The sequence below is a fragment of the Anser cygnoides genome, chromosome W, assembly GCF_040182565.1.
Source record: "Anser cygnoides isolate HZ-2024a breed goose chromosome W, Taihu_goose_T2T_genome, whole genome shotgun sequence".
NCBI classification, from domain to species: domain Eukaryota; kingdom Metazoa; phylum Chordata; class Aves; order Anseriformes; family Anatidae; genus Anser; species Anser cygnoides.
The window spans coordinates 4,843,397-4,866,037 of NC_089911.1; the positions used below are offsets into that span (position 1 = coordinate 4,843,397).

At 57.2% G+C, this 22,641-nt stretch overlaps 2 protein-coding genes across 5 annotated transcripts; both read right to left on the minus strand.

The window, feature by feature from the left end:
* Positions 1-220: 220 nt before the first annotated feature.
* On the minus strand, positions 221-9,258 carry LOC136788769 (uncharacterized). Of its 2 annotated transcripts, XM_066987449.1 has the most exons (17): positions 9,123-9,258; positions 8,911-8,990; positions 8,581-8,706; positions 8,243-8,322; positions 7,457-7,568; positions 7,209-7,298; positions 6,590-6,694; positions 6,188-6,343; positions 5,892-6,043; positions 5,380-5,527; positions 4,786-4,923; positions 4,223-4,399; positions 3,529-3,684; positions 3,276-3,377; positions 2,771-2,873; positions 2,450-2,509; positions 221-2,162 (listed from the first exon to the last, which is right to left on the minus strand). In XM_066987449.1, the coding sequence occupies exons 1-17, from the start codon at positions 9,238-9,240 to the stop codon at positions 1,999-2,001; spliced, it is 2,067 nt and encodes a 688-aa protein (XP_066843550.1). In that variant the 5' UTR covers positions 9,241-9,258; the 3' UTR covers positions 221-1,998. The 2 variants fall into 2 exon arrangements, with proteins under 2 accessions (XP_066843550.1, XP_066843549.1); XM_066987448.1 differs by having other exon boundaries at positions 8,581-8,990.
* Positions 9,239-22,214, minus strand: LOC136788768 (uncharacterized). 3 transcript variants are annotated; one of them, XM_066987445.1, is made up of 15 exons: positions 21,348-21,611; positions 20,806-21,215; positions 20,468-20,547; positions 20,039-20,150; positions 19,623-19,712; positions 18,686-18,790; positions 18,404-18,559; positions 18,092-18,246; positions 17,582-17,729; positions 16,811-16,948; positions 16,215-16,391; positions 15,151-15,567; positions 14,707-14,809; positions 14,386-14,445; positions 9,239-14,098 (listed from the first exon to the last, which is right to left on the minus strand). In XM_066987445.1, exons 1-15 carry the CDS (start codon positions 21,463-21,465, stop codon positions 13,962-13,964), a joined length of 2,406 nt encoding a protein of 801 aa, XP_066843546.1. In that variant the 5' UTR covers positions 21,466-21,611; the 3' UTR covers positions 9,239-13,961. The 3 variants fall into 3 exon arrangements, with proteins under 3 accessions (XP_066843546.1, XP_066843547.1, XP_066843548.1); XM_066987446.1 differs by lacking the exon at positions 9,239-14,098 and having other exon boundaries at positions 14,111-14,445; positions 15,151-15,258; positions 15,412-15,567; positions 21,348-22,214; XM_066987447.1 differs by lacking the exon at positions 9,239-14,098 and having other exon boundaries at positions 14,115-14,445; positions 20,806-20,931; positions 21,136-21,215; positions 21,348-21,612.
* Positions 22,215-22,641: the final 427 nt, after the last annotated feature.

Here is a 22,641-nt window from a genome sequence, read left to right on the forward strand (position 1 = left end):
GAACGCAGTGGCCACAGGGCCCATCAAAGCGGTTGCAACGGCCGCAGAGCCCATTGCAGGGGTTGGAGCCAGCCCTGCCCACCCCAGCGCAGACCCTCGCTCACCAGGCTGCAGCGGCTCCACCTCGCACACCTCGATGGGCTCCACTAGAGAGCTGCTCTCCTGGGAGCTCTCATCCTCTTCCCAGGCCACCCTGGGGCGGCTTGGGGGTCTCTGCTCCATTGAGTGATGAGGGGTGAGGGTCAGGAGGGGGCAGGCTCGGGACTGCCACGGGCAGTGGGGAAAGACGTGGGCTGCACTCGGGGGCTCCTCGCCAGTCCCACTCGCTCCTGCCCTGTCCCCTCGCTGTCCTGACGGACACTGCCAGCACCGGCAAGGTGTCACCAGTGTGGGCCACAAAGGATCCGTCCATGGCCTCATGTCCCCGGCTGGGTGAGGCTGGTTCGGGGCCCTCCCTTGTGCTCAGCTCCTCTCAAACCCCTGAAATCCCTCTTCATCGTTCGCAGGCTTCTCTGAACGATTTCATCACTGCCCTCCTGAACTATGAGCAATTGGTAGTAATCAGTGGGGTCAACCAGCTCCAGGAGTTTTCTAGTTATGTCCTTGAGCCGGGCCCCAGCTAGGCAGCACACTTTCCCTACGGCTCGGATCTGGTCTGCAAATGGGGCCCTCCGTTCCTCTGAGAAGGGAGTCGCCTGCCACAACCGCCCTTCTTTCTTTCCTGGCAGAGGCAGTCTGAATGCGTGGAGTCGACTGCCTCGTCCTTGGTAAGCTCTTTGGGGAACCTTCCTGCACCTCCCCACTTACCTCCACTTTCAATGTTCAATGCTACAAACCCATTGCTTGGGGGGACCTGGGGACGTGAGCGAAGCAGAGGGGGGGTCGCCCACCATGCTGAGCAGGGGCCCTCTCCCAACCCTCCCCATCCCTCAGGTTCCCCTCCTCTGCCCGACAGGGGCAGGGCAGGGCGTCCACCACCAATTGTGGGGTATCTCCCCGGCGCCTTTCCCTCTGGCACACCAGGGAGCTACTCCACCAGTCGACCTTCCGCTCACAGTCCCTGATGGCCCTCAGTCTCTCAACCTCCTCGATCAGCTCTGCCACCACGCTGACCAGATCTCCCACCTGCTTGCACCTCACGCAGGTGCAATACCTGCCTCCCTCCCCTGGCAGCCGCAGGCTCTGGCACTCCCTGCAGCCAGAGACCTGTACGGCCACGGTTCTGGACAGGCCCTCCCTTTGGGGCACCACAGCCTTTTTGGAGCAAGCTCTCTGCCTGGTGGAGACCATGGTAAGAACTGCGGTCACAGGGACTGCCCGTGTATAGGATGGACTCGAAAGGGAGGAGGGACAGCATCCCTGTGCCCTGCTGCACGGGCTCCCACACCCGACACTGCGGCACGCTGCGGGTGGTGCGCATGCGCTGGTCGCCCCTCCCTGCTCGCAGTGGGCAGCGACCTAAGGACAAGACATATGGCTCTCCACAATATCTCCAGCTTGGAGCAGTCAAGACATTTCCTGTGCAGCAGGGATCACGGGCAGCCCACAAATCCGTGGCAGACAACAGGTGCCTGTGTGTGCCCTGGGACGGCTCAGGAGGCTTGGGCAGGCTGGGCCCAAGCTTCTCTCCTCCTCCCCTTGGAGTGTTAAGGTGCAGCAGGGCAGCCAGGGGAGGTTGCTGCAAGGGCACAGTGGCCCAGTACATGCTGCGCTGCCATGGGCTGCTGGAAAGCGTGGGCATCAGGCAGCTCTTGGGGCAATCCTCATTCCTCCAGAGGCTGCTTTTACCCTCTGTTTCCTGAAATAAAAGACTTCCACACGGGTGAAGAAACTCAGCCACTTGGAGGGCAAAGCGTAATGAAGGGCTGAACTTCTCAAACAATCCTGCAGCCAGGCTGTGCTGACAGATAGCCCACAGTGGCAGAGGCCAGGAACGGCACTCAGGCTGCTGCCCATGTAAAGGACACAACGAGACTGGATTTGCTGTTCCAGCTTTAATCAAACAGAGCCGTATGCCCTGGCTATGCAGGGCCAGCAGAAAAGTTCTGCAAGCTGAACCCATAGAGGTATTGGCCTCTTAATTCGACTTCTCAGGCATAGGATGGTCTGAGCTGCCAGAACACAGAGTGATGAATCGACATCCTTCGTGACAAGTTGGAGGGCTGCAACAGAAAGAAACAGAGCAGAGATGAAACCCACCGACCTTCAGAGACCCCCCCGGCATGCCTCCAGACCATGCCAGCCCCACCTGTCTCCTTCCCTGGCCACGGGGAGCAAGTGGGATAAAGGGATCAGCTGGAAGCTGCTGCTCAGGAGCATCCCACATGTCCCCCCACATCCCTCTGCCACTGCAGCATTTCCCTGGAGCAGGGCAAGGCATGGCTGCACACTGCGTGGGCTCTGCCCCCTCTCCACTGGGCGCAGCACCCCCAGCACCGCCCGCACTCACCTTGGATGAGCTCATTCAGCTTCTCCTCACTCTGGATGCCAGCATGGTAGACAGCAAGCCCTAGGCACAGTGTTACGGTCAGAGCCTGCTTCCCAGCACAGCCCCATGTCCAGCCAGCCTGGCTGCGTTCCCTCCAGCTCCCCGCCAAGGACGGAGCCTAAGGGGGGGCTTGAGCAAGGCACACACCAGGCCCACCTGCACGGGCAGGGGGCTGAGGGAGGCACAGGGCTCCTGGGGCTACAATCAGGGGCTTCAGGGCCCACAGGGCTGCGCCTTGCTGCCAGGGCAGGGCCCAGACAGGGAAGCGGGGCCTGGACTCACCGATGAATTTGACAGCCTCCTGTCGCAAGTTGGCCTGAGCATCCTCCAGGTATGGCAGGCTCTGCTGCAGGTATTCATCCACCCTGCTGCTCTTCTGCTTGAGCTGGAGAAAGCACAAGGGCGCGGGGCTCACATACCCTCCCCAGCCAGCCGGACCAGTCCCTCCTGCCAGCACCCCCCTCCCCCTTTCCCCCAGGCCATCCCCAGCTCCCAGCCAGGAGCTCTGTGGGGCCGAGGTTTGGAGAGAGTTAGGAGACCCTTCTGTCCCGCTGCCAAGGCCCAGATGGGCTAGGCTCTCCTCCGCATCCTGGGGGTGGGGAAGGCAGGGGGGCCTGCAGAAGAGCCCTTGGGGCTCTGTGCTGGAGGGAAGGGAGCCACAGGGCAGCAGCAGGCGGTGGACTCTGGGCTGGAGCAGCGCAGGCCACGCACAGCTGCACAGCCCACAGCCTGGGCACATCGGGCAGGCTTGTCCATTTGGGGCGTGGGGCTGGGCGGTTCTCCTTACCAAGTACTCCCTAATCCTAGTGATGTCTTCGTTCTGAGCCAGGTGCTCAAGCTGTTTCCACTTCAGGAACATTGTACAAGCAAGTAGGACTACTGCTGACGCCTGTGGAGAAGCAGAGGCAGGGAGGTGGCACCACAGACACACATTCCAGGCATCTTTAATTGCCTGTTGCCTTGGCCCCTGATGCCCAGACCACCCCTGCGGTGTCAGATCGCCCACTGCCCACATCAATGTTCACATCCAAAATCTGTACCTTGGCCACGCTCTCAGTCTCATCACTCATCCGGAACAACAGTGGAATAAGGGCCCTACGCATGGTCTTCTTCATTTCTCCTTTTTTCCACCACACCACACACTCCATCAAGTCTTTGAAGAGAAGAATGGAGCGCTCTTGCACCTCACTGGACTCCTGTTAGGAAGGACAAAAGGAGGATTTCAGCAACTGCCAGCCTCCCCCTGCCCATGGGGAGCAAGGGCCGTAGGGTGGCTGATGTGAAGGGTGAAGCCTCGTATTCGGAACAAAGGAGCTGGAGGCCCACATGAGGCAAAGCAACAGGTTTCCTGCACGGGGTGCCTGTGCCTCAGAGTGCAGTCCCAGCCGACCCACTTTTACTACCAGCCGCACAAGCCATGTCAAAGCAGAGCTCTCCTGGGAATGGGCTGAAGAGGAGACGTAGCTGGCCCTGGATAATGCCTCTGGGGCATGCTCAGACTGCTCAGCCTCCATCTTCCTGCCCCCAGAACAGAAGCCTTTGGCTGCCCAGAGCTCTCAACTCGACGGGGAGAAGCCCTGTTGGACTGCAGAGCCCAGAAGACAGCCCACAGGAGCCCAGAGGAGCAGAGATAGGAGAAGGCCCTGCCCGAGTGCTGCCCACAGGCCTGGGCTGAAGGGCAACGCCATTGCGGAGTGCCCGTCTGCAGGGCTCAGTCACCCACAGCAGCCTTACGTTGTTAAAAAGAGGCAGGAGTCTCTCAGCCAGTGCCAGAGCGATGGGGCTGGCCTCTGTCTTCTCCAGGTAACCGATCACATTTTTGAAGACAGTCAGGGCCTTCTCAGTGATGTGTGTGTTGTCATACAGCAGTGTATTCATCACGTCCGGCAGCAGGAAGAACAATTTTCTTCCCTGTACAGAACGACACCATTTGCTTTTAGTCAAGAGGTGAATGGCCACCCTGGCCAAAATACTCTGATTACGCAGCACCAGACTCCTGCCCTGTTTCCTGCTAGCACTGATGGTGTTGTGGGGACAGCAGGGCACAGGGAAGGGTCTTCAGGAGAGCAAAGATGCTGTATCCCCTGCTGAGTCACCCTCTTTGCCACCTGCTCCCAGGGAACCCATCGGGAAAGCTTCTGGAAAGCTCCACAGGCAGCCACAACCCCACCCCACCACAACCCGCCACACCACGACCCACCCCACCTCCTGCCTCCCAGCCAAGCCAAGCCATGGCGGTGCCTCCTGCCCCAGCACCAGGCTGCCAACAGGGCTTCACTTGGCAATGTCCCACTCACCATCTTAGGTCTCTCTGACAACATGGTGAGGGCTCTGAGCGCCAGAGAGAGCATCGGCAGGCTTTGAAGCCTCAGACACACCTGGAGCCTTTCTGGGTCACATAATTCCACTAGTGCCTGATCCTTGGGGCGCATCATCTGAAACGAACACAGCCGTGAGAGATGGGCAGAGCCTGCAGCATACCCCGCACCCTGCAGCTCCTGGCTCCGTGACCAGCGTGAGCTGGCACAAAGCAGGCGCTGGAAGCAGGTGGCTACAGGTGCCACTAGTCCCTGGCCTCACAGCTTGCTCAGCCCGTGCAGAGGCCATGGCTCTGCCCCAGCCCCAGCCATTGTCCTGACTCTGCCCCAGCCATTGCCAGGAGCCGGGGTAAAGAGAGCACTGCCAGGAAAGGGGCAGGCTTCATGTCTGAGCACACGGACCCCGCATGGCTGGTGGAGGGGGGCTGGTGCTGGCCCTAAGGGACAGTGTCCTTGTGTCCTGGAAGAGGTGACAGTTTGGGGAAGATGGGATGTGGAGAGGACTGTGCCTGTTTTCCTGGAGGAGCACGCATAGCCCCAAAGGGGAACAAGGTGTGTTGTCTGGTTACTCACAGCCAAGTGAACGGTGCTTAAGTCCACGGTGTTGACTTCAAAGAAGCTGCACACCCGTTTGTCCCGGAGAACATTCTGTAGCTCTTGCAAGATCTCCTCTGAATTCATTGGCAGGGAAAGCGTCGCCTTCCAGATGTCCAGAGTAGTGCTGCAAGCCCAGAACACGCTGTTGGCAGGGCTGCCCTGGTCACAGCGCCGTGACCCAGACCAACCCCGCAGGCCCCAGGCTGTCCTGCAGCCCTGGACCTCCCCACCATGTGCTTAGGGAGCCCTGGGGGACCAGGCTGGGCAAGCAGGAGGGGCAGGAGGGAGCGTGACGGGCTCTCTGGGCTGCCTTGGTCCGGTCTGGATGCTGAGGCCCTGGCTGCCCCAACAGGGCTGGCGAGCACCGTGCGATGGAGGGGCCCACATCTCAGGGATGTCGTGCAGCTTTCCTTGGCTCTGGCAGCCAGAGGGTCTCTGGAACCCTCTCCCAGTATGGAACAAGCCCCCAGGACTCTCGGAGCTGGTACCTGTCAAGTGTTGGAAGGTCTGTCAAGATGCTTATGAGCAGTTCCCTAGGAAACTCGTTGGCCAGTATGCAAAGTACTGAGAAGAGTTTCAGGTGTTCTGCAGTTGTGCAATTGCTCAGGCTTTCATGGATGAACCTCAGGATATTTGGCACCTGGAGGAGACACAGGAGAGAATGTAGCTGCCACTTACCCAGGGGCCACTGAAACTGCTGCCCAAGAGCTGGGAATGCGGGGCAGGATACGAGCGAGGGATGAAAGGGCTCAAGGGCAGGGCAATCCAGCCACAGGCTACTTACATCCATCAGCCAGGAGGCAGGGTCTTGAATGGCTATGTCTAGAATGAATTCGGCATAACCATACTCATCATCATACATGCTGTAGTTTCTCATCATCTCAAGAGTCCTGAGGACGATGGCTGTCCTCTGAGAAGGCTGGATGTATTTTCCAAATGGCTACAGAAGGAAGGAAGGAAGGAAGAAAGGAAGAAAGGAAGGAAGGAAGGAAGAAAGGAAGAAAGGAAGGAAGGAAGGAAGACATGACACATTGAGTCAGGGGAAAGGAGGAGCAAAGACCCTCCCTTCCCTTCAGGGCAGAGCCGTGCTGATGGCCCCCACCTGTGCTGGGCCCAGGTTTGCCTCGCAGGAATCTGTGAGAAGGGAAAGGGAGATGGCCTGGCTGGTGGGTGCCTGGCTCCTTACCTCTTCACAGAAACAGCTGTGCAGGAAACCAACCAGCTTCCAGATCCTTTCCGTGGCGTTTGCCTGCACAACTATGCTCGAAGAGGTGGTGAAATACAGCAGCATCTGCGGGAAGAAAAGCTGCTGGTCTGCTCTGGGAGCTGACAACTGCTCCAGCAGAACTGCCTGGACTCGCACTGTCCACCATGGAATTCCTCAGAGCTGGAGCAAAGCCCCATTCACACCTGGCAAGGAAAGCACGGGGCACCAGGAAAGCAGGGCGATGGCAGCTCCAGGTGCTGCCAGTGCGGTGCACAAGGACAGGGCTCATATTCTCCCACTGCTTTGCTGCAAGGAGAGCTCTGGGGGCAGAGGAGGCCCAGAAGTGCTGGGGGGAAGCTGTGCTGTGACACAGGAAGGACCTGTGGAGGGCAAGGGACGTTGACAGCAGCCAGGGGACACTGGGGCCCTAGAAGAGCTTGGTGGGCAGCCCCTGGCTCCCCTGAGTGTGCTGGGCACACTCCCGGCAGGCACTATGGTCTCTGTGCACGGCACAGGGGGCACTCTCTGCTATAACGTGTCACCTCCCTCTAGGGTGAGGAACAGCCACTGTAAGGCTGATGCTGTGCAAATTGCAGACCTCCAAGATACTCTGAAACTTTTCCCAGACGCTGGAGCCAAGAGAGCTGATCAGCAATGATTTCAGCATGATGTCCAGATTTTCCAGGATCTGCAAGAAGGACAAAGTGTTGTGGCAAGGGTGAGAGGGAAGGGGTGGAGGGAAGCAGTCCAAGACCTGCCTCATCAGGGATCTTCAGTTGTTTCTAAGCAGGAGGAAACTGCGCGCAGTGCAGGGGATGGGGGCTCTTGTGGCTCAGCAGCACATACCATCACCGTGATCTGAGTGTCCAGATCCTCATTTCTCAGAAGAAAGAAGACTCTGCTAATGCATGCAGCAACGAGAGACAACATTTCACCCTCCAGTGCCGTCTCCACATTGCTGCAGAGAGAGAGACATTGTTGGTGGGAACGGTGCCTCGATGACAACGGGAGATAGACACAGTCCTCCAGTGGAAGCGTGGCCATGGGGGTTGACAAGCCCCATGGTTGGTGATAACATTGGACTCTTAACAATGAGGCCATGAGGAATGTAAAGAGGTTAGAAGGAACAAAGAAGGGAGATGCCTTGCTGGCTCGGACTGCCTGTTCTCCAGCCATTAAGACAAAGTTGTTGATCAATGAATAATTATTAGAAAAGTACTGCTGTAGAGCGAACGGTATAAGAAGGGAGCCTGGCCTCACTAAGGGAGTGGAAGTTATGCCCTCAGTAAAGAAGTTATTGATCCCTTAAAGAACCCTGGTGTCCGTGTCGTCATTACGCCACATCCTCCCATGGGCAGGACTTCACAGGAGGGATGAGGAGCCCTGCTGGGGGATGCATCCTCTTCCACAAGGCTGGCCTGGGCCAGAGGACAGTCCTGACACCTCCTGCTTTGGGGCAAAGGCTGGACGAGTCAGGAAGCTGCAAGGCTCCCTCTGCCCTCTGGACAAGTCCCGAGCATGGAAGAGCAAAGGCCTGCCCGGATGGAGGATGTATGCTTGCCAGGGTCAGGGCCACCTGGCTCATGCCCTGGGGTTGTGCTAGCCGAGCCAGGGACGGGGTTGGGCACGTACCTCAAGGCGGCAGTAGCAAGCAAGGCTTCCTGCCACACGTCTGTGCACAGGTAATCCACAGGCTTCTCTTCCAACAGCGCCTGGAGAGCACAAATTGGATGGGACCTGGCAGCCACAGGCACACAGCACCAGCAGAGCCAGCACTGTCGGCAGGGTTGGCAGAGTCCCGGTATCCCCCGCCAAGAGTGCCCCCCTGCACCTCGCAATGCTGAGGTCCCAGCAGCACCCGAGATCCCACTGGGGGAAGCTTGGTGTCCATGTATGTTTGCTCCCAATCACCCCTGCCCAATGCCCAGGGAGCCTCGCTCCCTTCCCCAGCCCGCCAGACGTCCCCTCACCTGGATGTTCTGTGCCAGCTTATTTCTGCAGCAGAAGATGTCCAGGCCCTCTAACAAGCCCTTCTCTTGGGCAGTTGTGCACACAGTGATGACGTTGCTCAGGAACTTCATCTTCTGCACCTCATCCTGGCAGCCACAGAGATACCAAGAGGGAGCGTGAGGGGGGGAGCCACAGCCAGCAGGACCGCAGCATTGCGGGGTGCGGAGCTGTGCGGGACGCCTGGAGGGCAGCAGCTCTGCCCAGCCAGCAGCCCTCCAGCAGCCTGGCAGCAGAGCCGGGGCACGGCCAGGACATGCAGGCACAGCCGCCATGGAAAGGGCTGCTCTTACCCTTTCCAGGTTTCTGACGTAGGCCTCGATGAAGTCCACAGCTTCCTCTTCCTCTTCATACACAGGTAGCCAGATAGCGTCTAAGACAGAAGGAGAGCAAGCATTGCTGTAGAGAGGGGCTTAAGGATGAAGCAAGGGAAGGGGGCCCTGGCTTCAAGCAGGGGGCGCGGCTGGCCCCAGCCCTGCCCACCCCAGCGCAGACCCTCGCTCACCAGGCTGCAGCGGCTCCACCTCGCACACCTCGATGGGCTCCATTAGAGAGCTGCTCTCCTGGGAGCTCTCATCCTCTTCCCAGGCCACCCTGGGGCGGCTTGGGGGTCTCTGCTCCATTGAGTGATGAGGGGTGAGGGTCAGGAGGGGGCAGGCTCGGGACTGCCACGGGCAGTGGGGAAAGACGTGGGCTGCACTCGGGGGCTCCTCGCCAGTCCCACTCGCTCCTGCCCTGTCCCCTCGCTGTCCTGACGGACAGTGCGGGGCCACTGTGCCAGCACCAGCTATTGCCAGGTGACACCGGCCTGTGTCACAAAGGGCCTCTCTGTGACCTCACGCCCCCACTCGGTGGGGCAGCACTGCTGGGGCACAGCAAGAGCAACAACAGTGCAGACAGAATGGCCAGGAAGGGCTCAAGATCACTGCGCAGCCACTGTCACCTGTGGCTTCCTGACTCCTGCATCCACCAGCTCCTGCCTGTTTGTGTAGTTTGCACAGCCATTTCCAGCCAGGTTGTCTTGGTTTCAGCTAGGATAGACTTAATTTTCTGTTTTAGACCAGCCTAAGATCAGCTTGACAGCTGATCTCTGCGCGATTTACCAGCTGCCCCGGTAACTAAAGTTTAGCAGCAAGGAAGACTTCTGGCCTTCATCAAAAGACCAACAGAGTACGCTGGACGACCACCCGAGGACTCCAGCGCACATGCAAATAGGGGCGGGAACCTATGTTAATGATTCTTCCGCTACCTAATGAATATGCAAGAGACTTACGGGGGAACTGAAATGAATATGTATATATCCTATCAGTATAAGCACCCTGGTAGTAAGCCTTGGTGCACAAGCTAGGTGGAACGATCCCCCTTGCACCCAGCGCTGCAATAAACATACCTGCTTTATAACTCTCCTTGAGTTGTAAAGTTTCTTTTCCGTGTGTCAGAACACAGTGAGGAAGACTACCGATGACCACCAGAGACCCCCAAAACACCACCAGTGGAAACAAATGTGCATGCGCCAGAGACATTTTCAAATTTTAATGAGTTATGGGAAATAGTATGGATATGTTAACTATTTCTTAGCAAGCTGATGAATATGCATGTTTTTATTGTATATAACCCTCGTAGCTTGAAAAAGTCAGCACGCACACTGGGTGGAGTGATCCCCTGTGCATCTGGCGCCGCAATTACAGAATGCCTGGTTTCTAAAATTCCAAACTGATTACTAGAGAGTTTCTTTGACTGACTTTTACAGTAACACCATACTTACAAAACCATATCTCAGAAACTATTAATAATTACACTTTTACCTTTTCTCCTCAAGGAGCCAATGGGGGGGCTGGGAGGGGGTATAAGGGAGGAATACTTTTCCTCCCTCTTCACTCTGCCTTTCTCCTTCACTTTCCCTTCTACTTGAAGAGCTAGTTACGATGGCTCTTCAAAACTTTGACAATCCTTGGGATGTTCAGACCAGCGTGTTCTTATTCTTATGTCTCCTGAATGCACTTTGTGTTTCGTTTAAAATTAAACAACTGCTTAAGAATGCCATCCAGAGATCTGTCCTGAGGCAGGATAGTTATGAGTGGCAGGGAGTGTGGGAGGATAAGGGCAGGCTTCTAGAGCAGTGCTTTGTACATTTGATTATTCTTATTCTTATCATTTTCTTCTTCACTATCATCATCACCATCATCATCATCATTATTCCTTCCCTTTCTGGCCTACTACACTGTTTTTATTTCAACCCACAAGTTTTGTTTTTTCCTCTTTGTTTCTTTCTTTTCCCGATTCTCTTCCCCATTCCACAGGGTTGGGAGGAGGGTGAGCGAACGGCTGTGTGGTGCTGAGCTTCCTGCCAAGTTAAACCACAACAGTCCTTTCTGGCACCCAATGCGGAGCCTGAAAGGTTGAGTGTGTTATAAGGAATTTCTTACAAGCATTAGATCAGTTTAATAGTTGCCGATCACGAGGTTGACTTTTTCTTTTTTTATGTTGGGTTTGCTGTGTTTGTTTTCAGAATTGTGTTGTATGGCACATTACTTGCTCTATGTGTTCCCTGTTGTGCTGTTTATCATTTTGGGGGGCTGTTGTAAGGTTATCATTTTGCTGTGCTGTGTAACACTGGCTTCTGATACGATACAGTTACTGGTCATGAGACAAATCAGGCCATCACCTCCATACTCCCGGAACCATCTCTCAGAAACTGTTAAGAATTATACGCTTTATCTTATCTCCTCAGGGAGCAAATCTGCTGGGGAGACGAGAGGGGATCCTTTCCTCACTTCTTCACTTTCTTTTCTTGTCCTGCTTGGACTGGAGCAAAGGCCGCTGCATAAACTCTCTCCCGTTTACTTTGTTCAAAGGCTTGCTGTTACTCCGGCCCCAATTTGAAATCATTCTTCTTCTGTGTCACCTGATAGAGCGGGCTTACAATCAGACTGTAACTTGTAACGTCCATTCTCCAAAAAACATCAATGCTTCAGAAAGATTGAGTTTCCTTTTTTCTACTTAGAGGAGACATAGCTGTTACTTTGTTGATCACATCCATTGGGATCCAAATAAGTTCCCCTTGCCATTTAATTCCTAAAAACTGGATTTCCTGTTCTGGTCCCTTGACTTTATTTTGTTCTATGGCAAAGCCAGCTTTCAGAAGGATTTGGGCTACTTTCTTCCCTTTCTCAGAAACTTCTGCTGTGTCACCCCACATGATGATCTCATCGATGTATTGCAGGTGTTCAGGAGACTCCCCCTGTTCCAGTGCGGTCTGGAGCAGTCCCTGGCAAATGAGGGGGCTGCACGTACCCATGCCTCTAGGGTCGAGGCAGATTTTCCATCCCATTTTCTCATGTCCTCTCCATGGTCACGTAGGTAAAACCACAGGACAGCACGTGGTGCGTGTACTCCCTGTATCTCCTTTCCTGAACAGAGGGATGCTTGCTCCTGATAGCTGAGACACTGGTTCACATAGGTGGGGAGGAAGATATATTCTCTTTAAATTGGTCGACCTCCTGGGAAAGTTTCTCCCCAGCCAAGATGCAGGAAGAAGAGAGACTTTCTTTGTACTGCTGGAATTGTCTAGTCAATTCGTCCATCACAGGTTCCTCTCGTTTTCTCTAGGTCATTGCTGCCAATGAGCTGGCATATTATGATGGTGCTCTCTGTAAAAACGTCCGCCACATGGGTCGCGTACACTTGACTTCATCTGGATCTTTGGATAGCTGTTCGTTGTCTAGGTCATCCTAAATCACATCCAGCATGGCTAATACCCTCACGTGCTGGAAACCCTTCTCCACGGTGGTCCTCTTGCCTAGTTGACATGCAAGACCTTTCTTGAAGGGATACCTTTCCTTCATGCCTGACAGGAGTCGCCTCCAGAGGGTGAACATTTGTGCTCCTTTTCCTTTTTTCATTTGTGCTTTGTCAATGCCCCCTTCCCTAGTGAGGGATCCCAGCTGCCTGGCTTCCCTGACCTCTAATTGCAGGCTATTGGCCCTGCTATCTGAGCACCGGAGCAGCCAGGTGACAAGGTACTCACTTGGACGATGACTGAAATCTTTTCGCATATCTCGTAGCTCACAATTGGATAGGCATCAGGTAGTCATTGATGCTCTTATGATGTCTTGCTCTTCATATGCCTGTTCCTCTGATGGCCCAGCCACTTTGGAGTATCCTGTCTTGTCTTCCCCCCCCCCCCGTCTGAGTAGGAGTTCCTCTGCTTTCTGAACGACCTGACATCCATTGTTTCATCTTGGATACAGGGGCAACTGACACCGGCACAGTTTGTTTCCTTGGACCAGCCTTGGAGACTGCCACATGGGTTGGAGTGGCCGCAGGGCCTGTCACAGGGGTTGGAATGGCTGCAGGGCCCGTCACAGCGGTTGCAACGGCCGCAGGGCCCATTGCAGGGGTTGGAGTGGCTGCAGGGCCTGTCACAGGGAACGCAGTGGCCACAGGGCCCATCAAAGCGGTTGCAACGGCCGCAGGGCCCATTGCAGGGGTTGGAGTGGCCGCAGGGTCTGTCACAGGGGTTGCAGTGGCCACAGGGACTGTAACAGGGGTTGGAGTTGCCGCAGGGTCTGTCACAGGGGTTGCAGTGGCATTGACTGTGGCCCATTGAGCACAGGCCAAGCCCCAGCACGTTGCAGTGTTTTTTGTCTCTTTGGAAGTGCCAGGGTGATGCCACACATTTTTCAAGCATTCTGCCAGCGTTTTAGGATTTTGCACTTGTTCAGGGGTGAATTTCCTGTTATTCGGGAGGACAGACGTTTCCACAATGAGAGCCCACCCCTCGCCTCTCCTTCCTTTTTCCACCTTTTATTGCTGAGTGTGACATCATATGGCATGGAATATCCCTTTGGTTGGTTTAGGTCAGCTGCCCTGGTGATGTTCCTTCCTCACCTCTTGCCCATCCCCAGCCTGCTGGCTCTTGGGGGATTAGAGGGAGTCCTGATGCAGTGCCAGTATTGCTCAGCAGTAAACACAACACTGGTGTGATACCAACGCTCTTCTACCTACACGTGCAGATCACAGCAGTGTATACTCTCCCCCTCCTTCTTCACTGACCTTGGCGCCTGCAAGGCTGTTTCTCACTCCTCTCACTCTCCCAGCTGCTGTGTAGCAGCATTTTTTTTCTTCCCTTTCTTAAATATGCTCTTGCAGAGGCACAAACAACATCGTTTATTGGCTTGGCTCTGGTCAGCAGCAGGGCCCTTATCTAACATGGGGCATCTAGATTCTTCTCACAGAAGCCAACCCTATGGTCCACTGATACCAAAACCTTGCCACGTAAACACACTACACAGTTTTATAAAGACACATTTTTTGCAGGGGAGCTCGACAGACCCCTGGCTTTTCAGGGCCAGCAGCACAGTGCTGCGAGCCAAGTCCTTTGTGATGCTGGCTGCTGCCTATGATGTCTCAGGATCTCGATGGTCCCAGCTGCCAGGTGACGGATCCGCTCATGGGCATCATCTTCCAAAGGCTGGAGGGCTGTGACAGTAAGAAAGTGAGCAGAGATGAAACCCATCGACTGGCAGAGACCCCCCCGGCATGCCTCCAGACCATGCCAGCCCCACCTGTCTCCTTCCCTGGCCACGGGGAGCAAGTGGGATAAAGGGATCAGCTGGAAGCTGCTGCTCAGGAGCATCCCACATGTCCCCCCACATCCCTCTGCCACTGCAGCATTTCCCTGGAGCAGGGCAAGGCATGGCTGCACACTGCGTGGGCTCTGCCCCCTCTCCACTGGGCGCAGCACCCCCAGCACCGCCCGCACTCACCTTGGATGAGCTCATTCAGCTTCTCCTCACTCTGGATGCCAGCATGGTAGACAGCAAGCCCTAGGCACAGTGTTACGGTCAGAGCCTGCTTCCCAGCACAGCCCCATGTCCAGCCAGCCTGGCTGCGTCCCCTCCAGCTCCCCGCCAAGCACGGTGCCCAAGGAGGAACCTGAGCAAGGCACACACCAGGCCCACCTGCATGGGCAGGGGGCTGAGGGAGGCACAGGGCTCCTGGGGCTACAATCAGGGGCTTCAGGGCCCACAGGGCTGTGCCTTGCTGCCAGGGCAGGGCCCAGACAGGGAAGCGGGGCCTGGACTCACCGATGAATTTGACAGCCTCCTGTCGCAAGTTGGCCTGAGCATCCTCCAGGTATGGCAGGCTCTGCTGCAGGTATCCGTCCACCCTGCTGCTCTTCTGCTTGAGCTGGAGAAAGCACAAGGGCGCGGGGCTCACATACCCTCCCCAGCCAGCCGGACCAGTCCCTCCTGCCAGCACCGCCCTCCCCCTTTCCCCCAGGCCATCCCCAGCTCCCAGCCAGGAGCTCTGTGGGGCCGAGGTTTGGAGAGAGTTAGGAGACCCTCCTGTCCCGCTGCCAAGGCCCAGATGGGCTAGGGTCTCCTCCCGCATCCTGGGGGTGGGGAAGGCAGGGGGGCCTGCAGAAGAGCCCTTGGGGCTCTGTGCTGGAGGGAAGGGAGCCACGATGCAGCTGCAGTATTGTCCCTTTGGGGCCTGGGGTTGGGCTGTTGCTGTATGTTTCTCCTTACCAAGTACTCCCCAGTAATACAGGTTTCTGCTTGCTGAGTCTGAGTCAGCTGCTCAAGCTGTTTCCACTTCAGGAACTTTGCACAGGCAAGTAGGACTACTGCAGAGGCCTGTGGAGAAGCAGAGGCAGGGAGATGGCACCGCACACACATCTCTAAAGTGTCTGATTGCCTGCTGCCCTGCCCCCCCCCCCATGCCCAGAATACCGCTCTGGTGTCAGCACACCCAGTGCCCACATCAACGGCCAGGTGTGAAATCTGTACCTTGGCCACGCTCTGAGTCTCGTCACTCATCCGGAAAAACAGTGGAATAAGGGCCCTGCGCACGGTTGTTTTCATTGCTCCTTTTTTCCACCACACCACAGACTCCATCAGGTCTTGGAAGAGGAGCATGGAGAACACTCGCACCTCGCTGGACACCTGTTAGGGAGGACAAAAGGAGGATTTCAGCAACTGCCAGCCTCCCTCTGCCCGTGGGGAGCAAGGGACGTAGGGTGGCAGTTGTGAAAGGCGATGTGTCTCCTTTTCTACAGAAAGGAGATGGGGGCCTATGCAAAGCAAAGCACCAGGTTTCCAGCATCGGGTGCCTGTGCCTCCCAGCAAGCCCACATATACTACCAGCTGCACCAGTCATACCAAAGCACAACTCTCCTGGGAATAGGCAAATGAGGAGAGATATATGGCTGGCCTTTGGTAAGGCCTCTGGTGCATGCTCCGCCAGTTCAGCCTCTGCCTTTCTGCCTCAGCACATGGGGAGGTCACCTGGTCCTGCCTGGCACTGGTGGTGGAGGCAGCACTTGATGGTCTGAAAGCAACTCTTGGGGGGCAGATGGTTTGCTGAGAGGCTGGGCTGGGCCTCAGCACATGGGCCCCGAACCACCCATATCTATCAACCTGACAGGGAGAAGCCCTGTTGGACTGCAGAGCCCAGAAGACAGCCCACAAGTGCCCAGAGGAGCAGAGAGAGAAGAAGGCCCTGCCCGAGTGCTGCCCACAGGCCTGGGCTGAAGGGCAACGCCATTGCGGAGTGCCCGTCTGCAGGGCTCAGTCACCCACAGCAGCCTTACGTTGTTAAAAAGAGGCAGGAGTCTCTCAGCCAGTGCCAGAGCGATGGGGCTGGCCTCCGTCTTCTCCAGATGACCGATCACGTTTTCGAAGACAGTCAGGGCCTTCTCAGTGATGTGTGTGTTGTCATACTGCAGAGTCTCCATGACTTCTGGCAGCAGGACCCGCACTTCCCTCACCTGTGCAGAAAGACACCATTTGTTTTTAGTCAAGAGGTGAATGGCCACCCCGGCCAGGACGCTCTGGTTACAGAGCACCAGCCTCCTGCTCACTTCCTGGCAGCTGCCATGGGAATCTCACCAGCAGCCTCCTGGCAGGCAGTGGCCATGGACATAGTGATGGGGATGTGGGGAGAGCAGGGCACGGGAAAAGGAGGTCAGGAGAGCAAAGGCTCTGCGTCCCCTCCCGAGTCAGCCCCTTTGCAAACAGCCCCCAGGAACCCACTTGGAAAGCTTCTGGAAAGCTCCACAGGCAGACACCAGGCCCCATCACCACCATCACCCCGCCTCCTGCCTCCCAGCCAAGCCAAGCCATGGCGTTGCCTCCTGCCCCAGCACCAGGCTGCCAAAAGGTCTTCACTTGGCCAAATACTACTCACCGCTTCACATCTCTCTGACTCCATGACAAGGGCTCTGAGCGCCAGAGAGAGCATCGGCAGGCTTTGAAGCCTCAGACACCTCTGGAGGTACTTTGACTCGTAGAAATCCTCTGGTGTTCGACGCCCACGGATCACTCTCTGAAGTGAACACAAATGGGAGAGGTGGGTACACCCGCAGCAAGCCCCGCAGCCTGCAGCTCCTGGCTCCCCTGGCAGCTCAGGGCAGGGCATGAGGGACACGCAGCCTGTCCTGGAGCAGCCATGCCTGCAGAGGACTGTGTGGCTCCTCCGTGCCCTGCGCCTGGCAACACAGAGCATCCTTCCTTTGCCTGCTCCTCCTGCCCTCTGGCTGTCCGCAGCCTCTTGCTGCCATGCCTCTGAGGAGCAACAGACCAGCATGAACTGGCACAAAGCAGGCGCTGGAAGCAGGTGGCTACAGGTGCCACTAGTCCCTGGCCTCACAGCTTGCTCAGCCCGTGCAGAGGCCATGGCTCTGCCCCAGCCCCAGCCATTGTCCTGACTCTGCCCCAGCCATTGCCAGGAGCCGGGGTAAAGAGAGCACTGCCAGGAAAGGGGCAGGCTTCATGTCTGAGCACACGGACCCCACATGGCTGGTGGAGGGGGGCTGGTGCTGGCCCTAACGGGCTGTGTCCATAAACCCCGGAAGAGGTGACAGGTTGAGGAAGATGGGAAAGGCAGAGAGCTGTGATGGTTTTCCTGGGGGGGTACGCACGGCCATGGATGGGAGCTAGGCCTGCTAGGGTAACTCACAATTATATGAACGATGCTGCTGTTGATTGTGTTGGCTCTGAAAAGCTTGCGGCTCCTTCGACTACGGACCACAGCGCACAGCTCCCTCAAGACGGTTCTTGAAATTTTAGCCTGGGAAATCATCTCTTCCCACATGTCCAGGGTAGTGCTGCAAGATGAAAACGCTGTTGGCAGGGCTGCCCTGGTCACAGCGCCGTGACCCAGACCAACCCCGCAGGCCCCAGGCTGTCCTGCAGCCCTGGACCTCCCCACCATGTGCTTAGGGAGCCCTGGGGGACCAGGCTGGGCAAGCAGGAGGGGCAGGAGGGAGCGTGACGGGCTCTCTGGGCTGCCTTGGTCCGGTCTGGATGCTGAGGCCCTGGCTGCCCCAACAGGGCTGGCGAGCACCGTGCGATGGAGGGGCCCACATCTCAGGGATGTCGTGCAGCTTTCCTTGGCTCTGGCAGCCAGAGAGTCTCTGGAACCCTCTCCCAGTATGGAACAGGCCCCGAGGACTGTCAGAGCTGGTACCTGTCAAGTGACGGAAGGTCAGTCAACACGCTTATGACCGCTTGTCTGGGAAACTGGCCGGTCAGCGCATGCAGTACTGAAGTGAAGATGTTCCGGGGTAAAGATGTGCTGTTGCTATTTAGGTTTTCATGGAGGAACCTCAGAATCTTTGGCACCTGGAGGGGACACAGGAGAGAATGTAGCCGCCACTGGACTGCAGCCACTTGCCGGGGGCCACTGAAACTGCTGCCCAAGTGCTGGGAATGCGAGGCAGGATACAAGCGAGGGATGAAAGGGCTCGAGGGCAGGGCAATCCAGCCATGGGCTGCTTACTTCCATCAGCCAGACTTCAGGGTCTTGGATGGCCACTTCCAGCATGAAATTGGCCCAGTGCTTCTTGTTGTTATCGATGCTGGATTCTCGAATGATCTCAAGTGTCATGCGGACAATGTCTTTTCTATGAGAAGGCTGGATGTAGTTTCCAAATATCTATTGGAGAAAGGAAGGAAGGAAAGGAAGACATGTCACACTGAGTCAGAGAGCAAGGCCTGCGGAGGGAAGATCAGGGGAAAAGGAGGGACAAAGTCCCTGGCTGGAGGGTGTCTGGCTCCTTACCTGCTTCCCGGAAAAAACGTACAGGAAAAAAATAACCTTCCAGATCCTCTCCATGGCTCTCTCCTTTACAATTTTAGTCTCGGAGGTGGTGAATTGCAGCAGCACCTGCAGGAAGCAAAGCTGCTGATCTGCTCTGGGAGCTGACAACTGCTCCAGCCGAAGCAGCGCTGCTGAACTCCTGGCTGGACTTGCACTGTTCATCAGGGATTCCCCAGAGCTGGGGCAAAGCCCTCAGTGGGGCACCAAGCCGCCGGGTCCCTTGACACAGATCCCGTGGCCAACCTTGCAGCCAGGCAAGTAGGTACATTCCACCCCTGGTGGAGGCTCAGCTCCTTCAGCTCCTTTCCCTTCCCGTGCCCTCCCCCAGAACACGGCCCTCTGTCCCCTCTCCATGAAGCCTGGCTTCTGGAGCATGAACTGCCCTGCAGGGGTCTGCAGTGGGGTGGAGATATTGCCAGTGGGAGGCCAGGAGAACAGAGTTTCGGGGCTGGGCTCCTGTGCAGGATGGGCAGGTCCCAGGAGAACTCTGCCCCATTCACACCTGGCAAGGAAAGCACGGGGCACCAGGAAAGCAGGGCGATGGCAGCTCCAGATGCTGCCAGTGCGGTGCACAAGGACAGGGCTCAAATTCTGCCACTGCTTTGCTGCAAGGAGAGCTCTGGGGGCAGAGGAGGCCCAGAAGTGCTGGGGGGAAGCTGTGCTGTGACACAGGAAGGACCTGTGGAGGGCAAGGGACGTTGACAGCAGCCAGGGGACACTGGGGCCCTAGAAGAGCTTGGTGGGCAGCCCCTGGCTCCCCTGAGCGTGCTGGGCACACTCCCGGCAGGCACTATGGTCTCTGTGCACGGCACAGGGGGCACTCTCCACTATTATATGTCACCTCCCTCTAGGGTGAGGAACAGCCCCTTGTGAAGCCCACGCTGTGCGAATTGCAGACCTGAAAGATAATGTTCACCCTGTCCCAGAGGCTGGAGGCAGGAGCGCTGATCAGCAATGTTCTCAGCATGATGTCCAGATTGTTCAGGGTCTGGAAGAAGAACAAGAGGTTGTGACAGGCTTTCAGCAGTTCCTCACGCTGCTAAGAAACTGTGCTGAACTTCTCCTTGCTGCCAAGAAAGGACAGCTGCAGCTCCATGCACTGCCCAGGGGACGCCACAGGGCAGAAAAGCTGCTGTGTGCAGACCAGGCCTCAAGCACTGGCTGCTGCCAGGCGGATGACAAGGGTGAGAGGGAAGGAATGGGGTAAAGCAAGGCTGAGACCCTGCTCTGCAAGGATCTTCAGTCATCTCTAAACACAGGGAAACTGCACGGAGCCAGAGGGATGGGGGCTCCTGTGGCTCACCCAGCACATACCATATTGTAGAGGTGAATGTCCAGTTCCTCTTCCGGAGGAAGGAAGAAGACACTGCTGGAACACGCAGCTACAAGAGACATCATTTTGTCCTCCAACACCATCTCCACCACGCTGGAAAGAGAGACAATGGTGCTGGGATCAGTGCCCCGATGACAAAGGGAAATGGACACGCACCTCCCGTGGGCAAGATTCCCTGTAAGGGATGGGGAGTCCTGCTGGGAGGAGCATCTTCCTCCGCGAGGCTGGCCTGGGCCAGAGGACAGTCCTGACACCTCCCAGCAGAGAGCTTCAGTGCTCCCTACACCTTCTGGGCAAGCCCCGAGCAGGGCAGAGCAGAGGCCCTGCCTGGATGGTGGATGCCTCCTTTCCAGATCTGCCAGGCCCATGCTCTGGGGAAGTGCCAGATCAGCCAGGGACAGGGTCCGTACCTTAAGGCATAGATAGCAAGCATGGCTTGCTGCCGCACCGCTGTGCACAGCTTGTCCCTGGGCTCCTCGTCCAGCAGCACCTGGAGAGCACAAATTGGATGGGACCTGGCAGCCACAGGCACACAGCGCCAGCAGAGCCAGCACTGTCGGCAGGGTTGGCAGAGTCCCGGTATCCCCCGCCAAGAGTGCCCCCCTGCACCTCGCAATGCTGAGGTCCCAGCAGCACCCGAGATCCCACTGGGGGAAGCTTGGTGTCCATGTATGTTTGCTCCCAGTCACCCCTGCCCAATGCCCAGGGAGCCTCGCTCCCTTCCCCAGCCCGCCAGACGTCCCCTCACCTGGATGTTCTGTGCCAGCTTATTTCTGCTGCAGAAGATGTCCAGGCCCTCTAACAAGCCCTTCTCTTGGGCAGTTGTGCACACAGTGACGATGTTCCTCAGGAACTTCATCTTCTGCACCTCATCCTGGCAGCCACAGAGATACCAAGAGGGAGCGTGAGGGGGGGAGCCACAGCCAGCAGGACCGCAGCATTGCGGGGTGCGGAGCTGTGCGGGACGCCTGGAGGGCAGCAGCTCTGCCCAGCCAGCAGCCCTCCAGCAGCCTGGCAGCAGAGCCGGGGCACGGCCAGGACATGCAGGCACAGCCGCCATGGAAAGGGCTGCTCTTACCCTTTCCGGGTTTCTGACGTAGGCCTCGATGAAGACCACAGCTTCCTCTTCCTCTTCATACACAGGTAGCCAGATAGCGTCTAAGACAGAAGGAGAGCGAGCATTGCTGTAGAGAGGGGCTTAAGGATGAAGCAAGGGAAGGGGGCCCTGGCTTCAAGCAGGGGGCGCGGCTGGCCCCAGCCCTGCCCACCCCAGCGCAGACCCTCGCTCACCAGGCTGCAGCGGCTCCACCTCGCACACCTCGATGGGCTCCACTAGAGAGCTGCTCTCCTGGGAGCTCTCATCCTCTTCCCAGGCCACCCTGGGGCGGCTTGGGGGTCTCTGCTCCATTGAGTGATGAGGGGTGAGGGTCAGGAGGGGGCAGGCTCGGGACTGCCACGGGCAGTGGGGAAAGACGTGGGCTGCACTTGGGGGCTCCTCGCCAGTCCCACTCGCTCCTGCCCTGTCCCCTCGCTGTCCTGACGGACACTGCCAGCACCGGCAAGGTGTCACCAGTGTGGGCCACAAAGGATCCATCCATGACCTCATGTCCCCGGCTGGGTGAGGCTGGTTTGGGGCCCTCCCTTGTGCTCAGCTCCTCTCAAACCCCTGAAATCTCTCTTCATCGTTCGCAGGCTTCTCTGAACGATTTCATCACTGCCCTCCTGAACTATGAGCAATGGGTAGTAATCAGTGGGGTCAACCAGCTCCAGGAGTTTTCTAGTTATGTCCTTGAGCCGGGCCCCAGCTAGCCAGCACACTTTCCCTACGGCTCGGATCTGGTCTGCAAATGGGGCCCTCCGTTCCTCTGAGAAGGGAGTCGCCTGCCACAACCGCCCTTCTTTCTTTCCTGGCAGAGGCAGTCTGAATGCGTGGAGTCGACTGCCTCGTCCTTGGTAAGCTCTTTGGGGAACCTTCCTGCACCTCCCCACTTACCTCCACTTTCAATGTTCAATGCTACAAACCCATTGCTTGGGGGGACCTGGGGACGTGAGCGAAGCAGAGGGGGGGTCGCCCACCATGCTGAGCAGGGGCCCTCTCCCAACCCTCCCCATCCCTCAGGTTCCCCTCCTCTGCCCGACAGGGGCAGGGCAGGGCGTCCACCACCAATTGTGGGGTATCTCCCCGGCGCCTTTCCCTCTGGAACACCAGGGAGCTACTCCACCAGTCGACCTTCCGCTCACAGTCCCTGATGGCCCTCAGTCTCTCAACCTCCTCGATCAGCTCTGCCACCACGCTGACCAGATCTCCCACCTGCTTGCACCTCACGCAGGTGCAATACCTGCCTCCCTCCCCTGGCAGCCGCAGGCTCTGGCACTCCCTGCAGCCAGAGACCTGTACGGCCACGGTTCTGGACAGGCCCTCCCTTTGGGGCACCACAGCCTTTTTGGAGCAAGCTCTCTGCCTGGTGGAGACCATGGTAAGAACTGCGGTCACAGGGACTGCCCGTGTATAGGACGGACTCGAAAGGGAGGAGGGACAGCATCCCTGTGCCCTGCTGCACGGGCTCCCACACCTGACACTGCG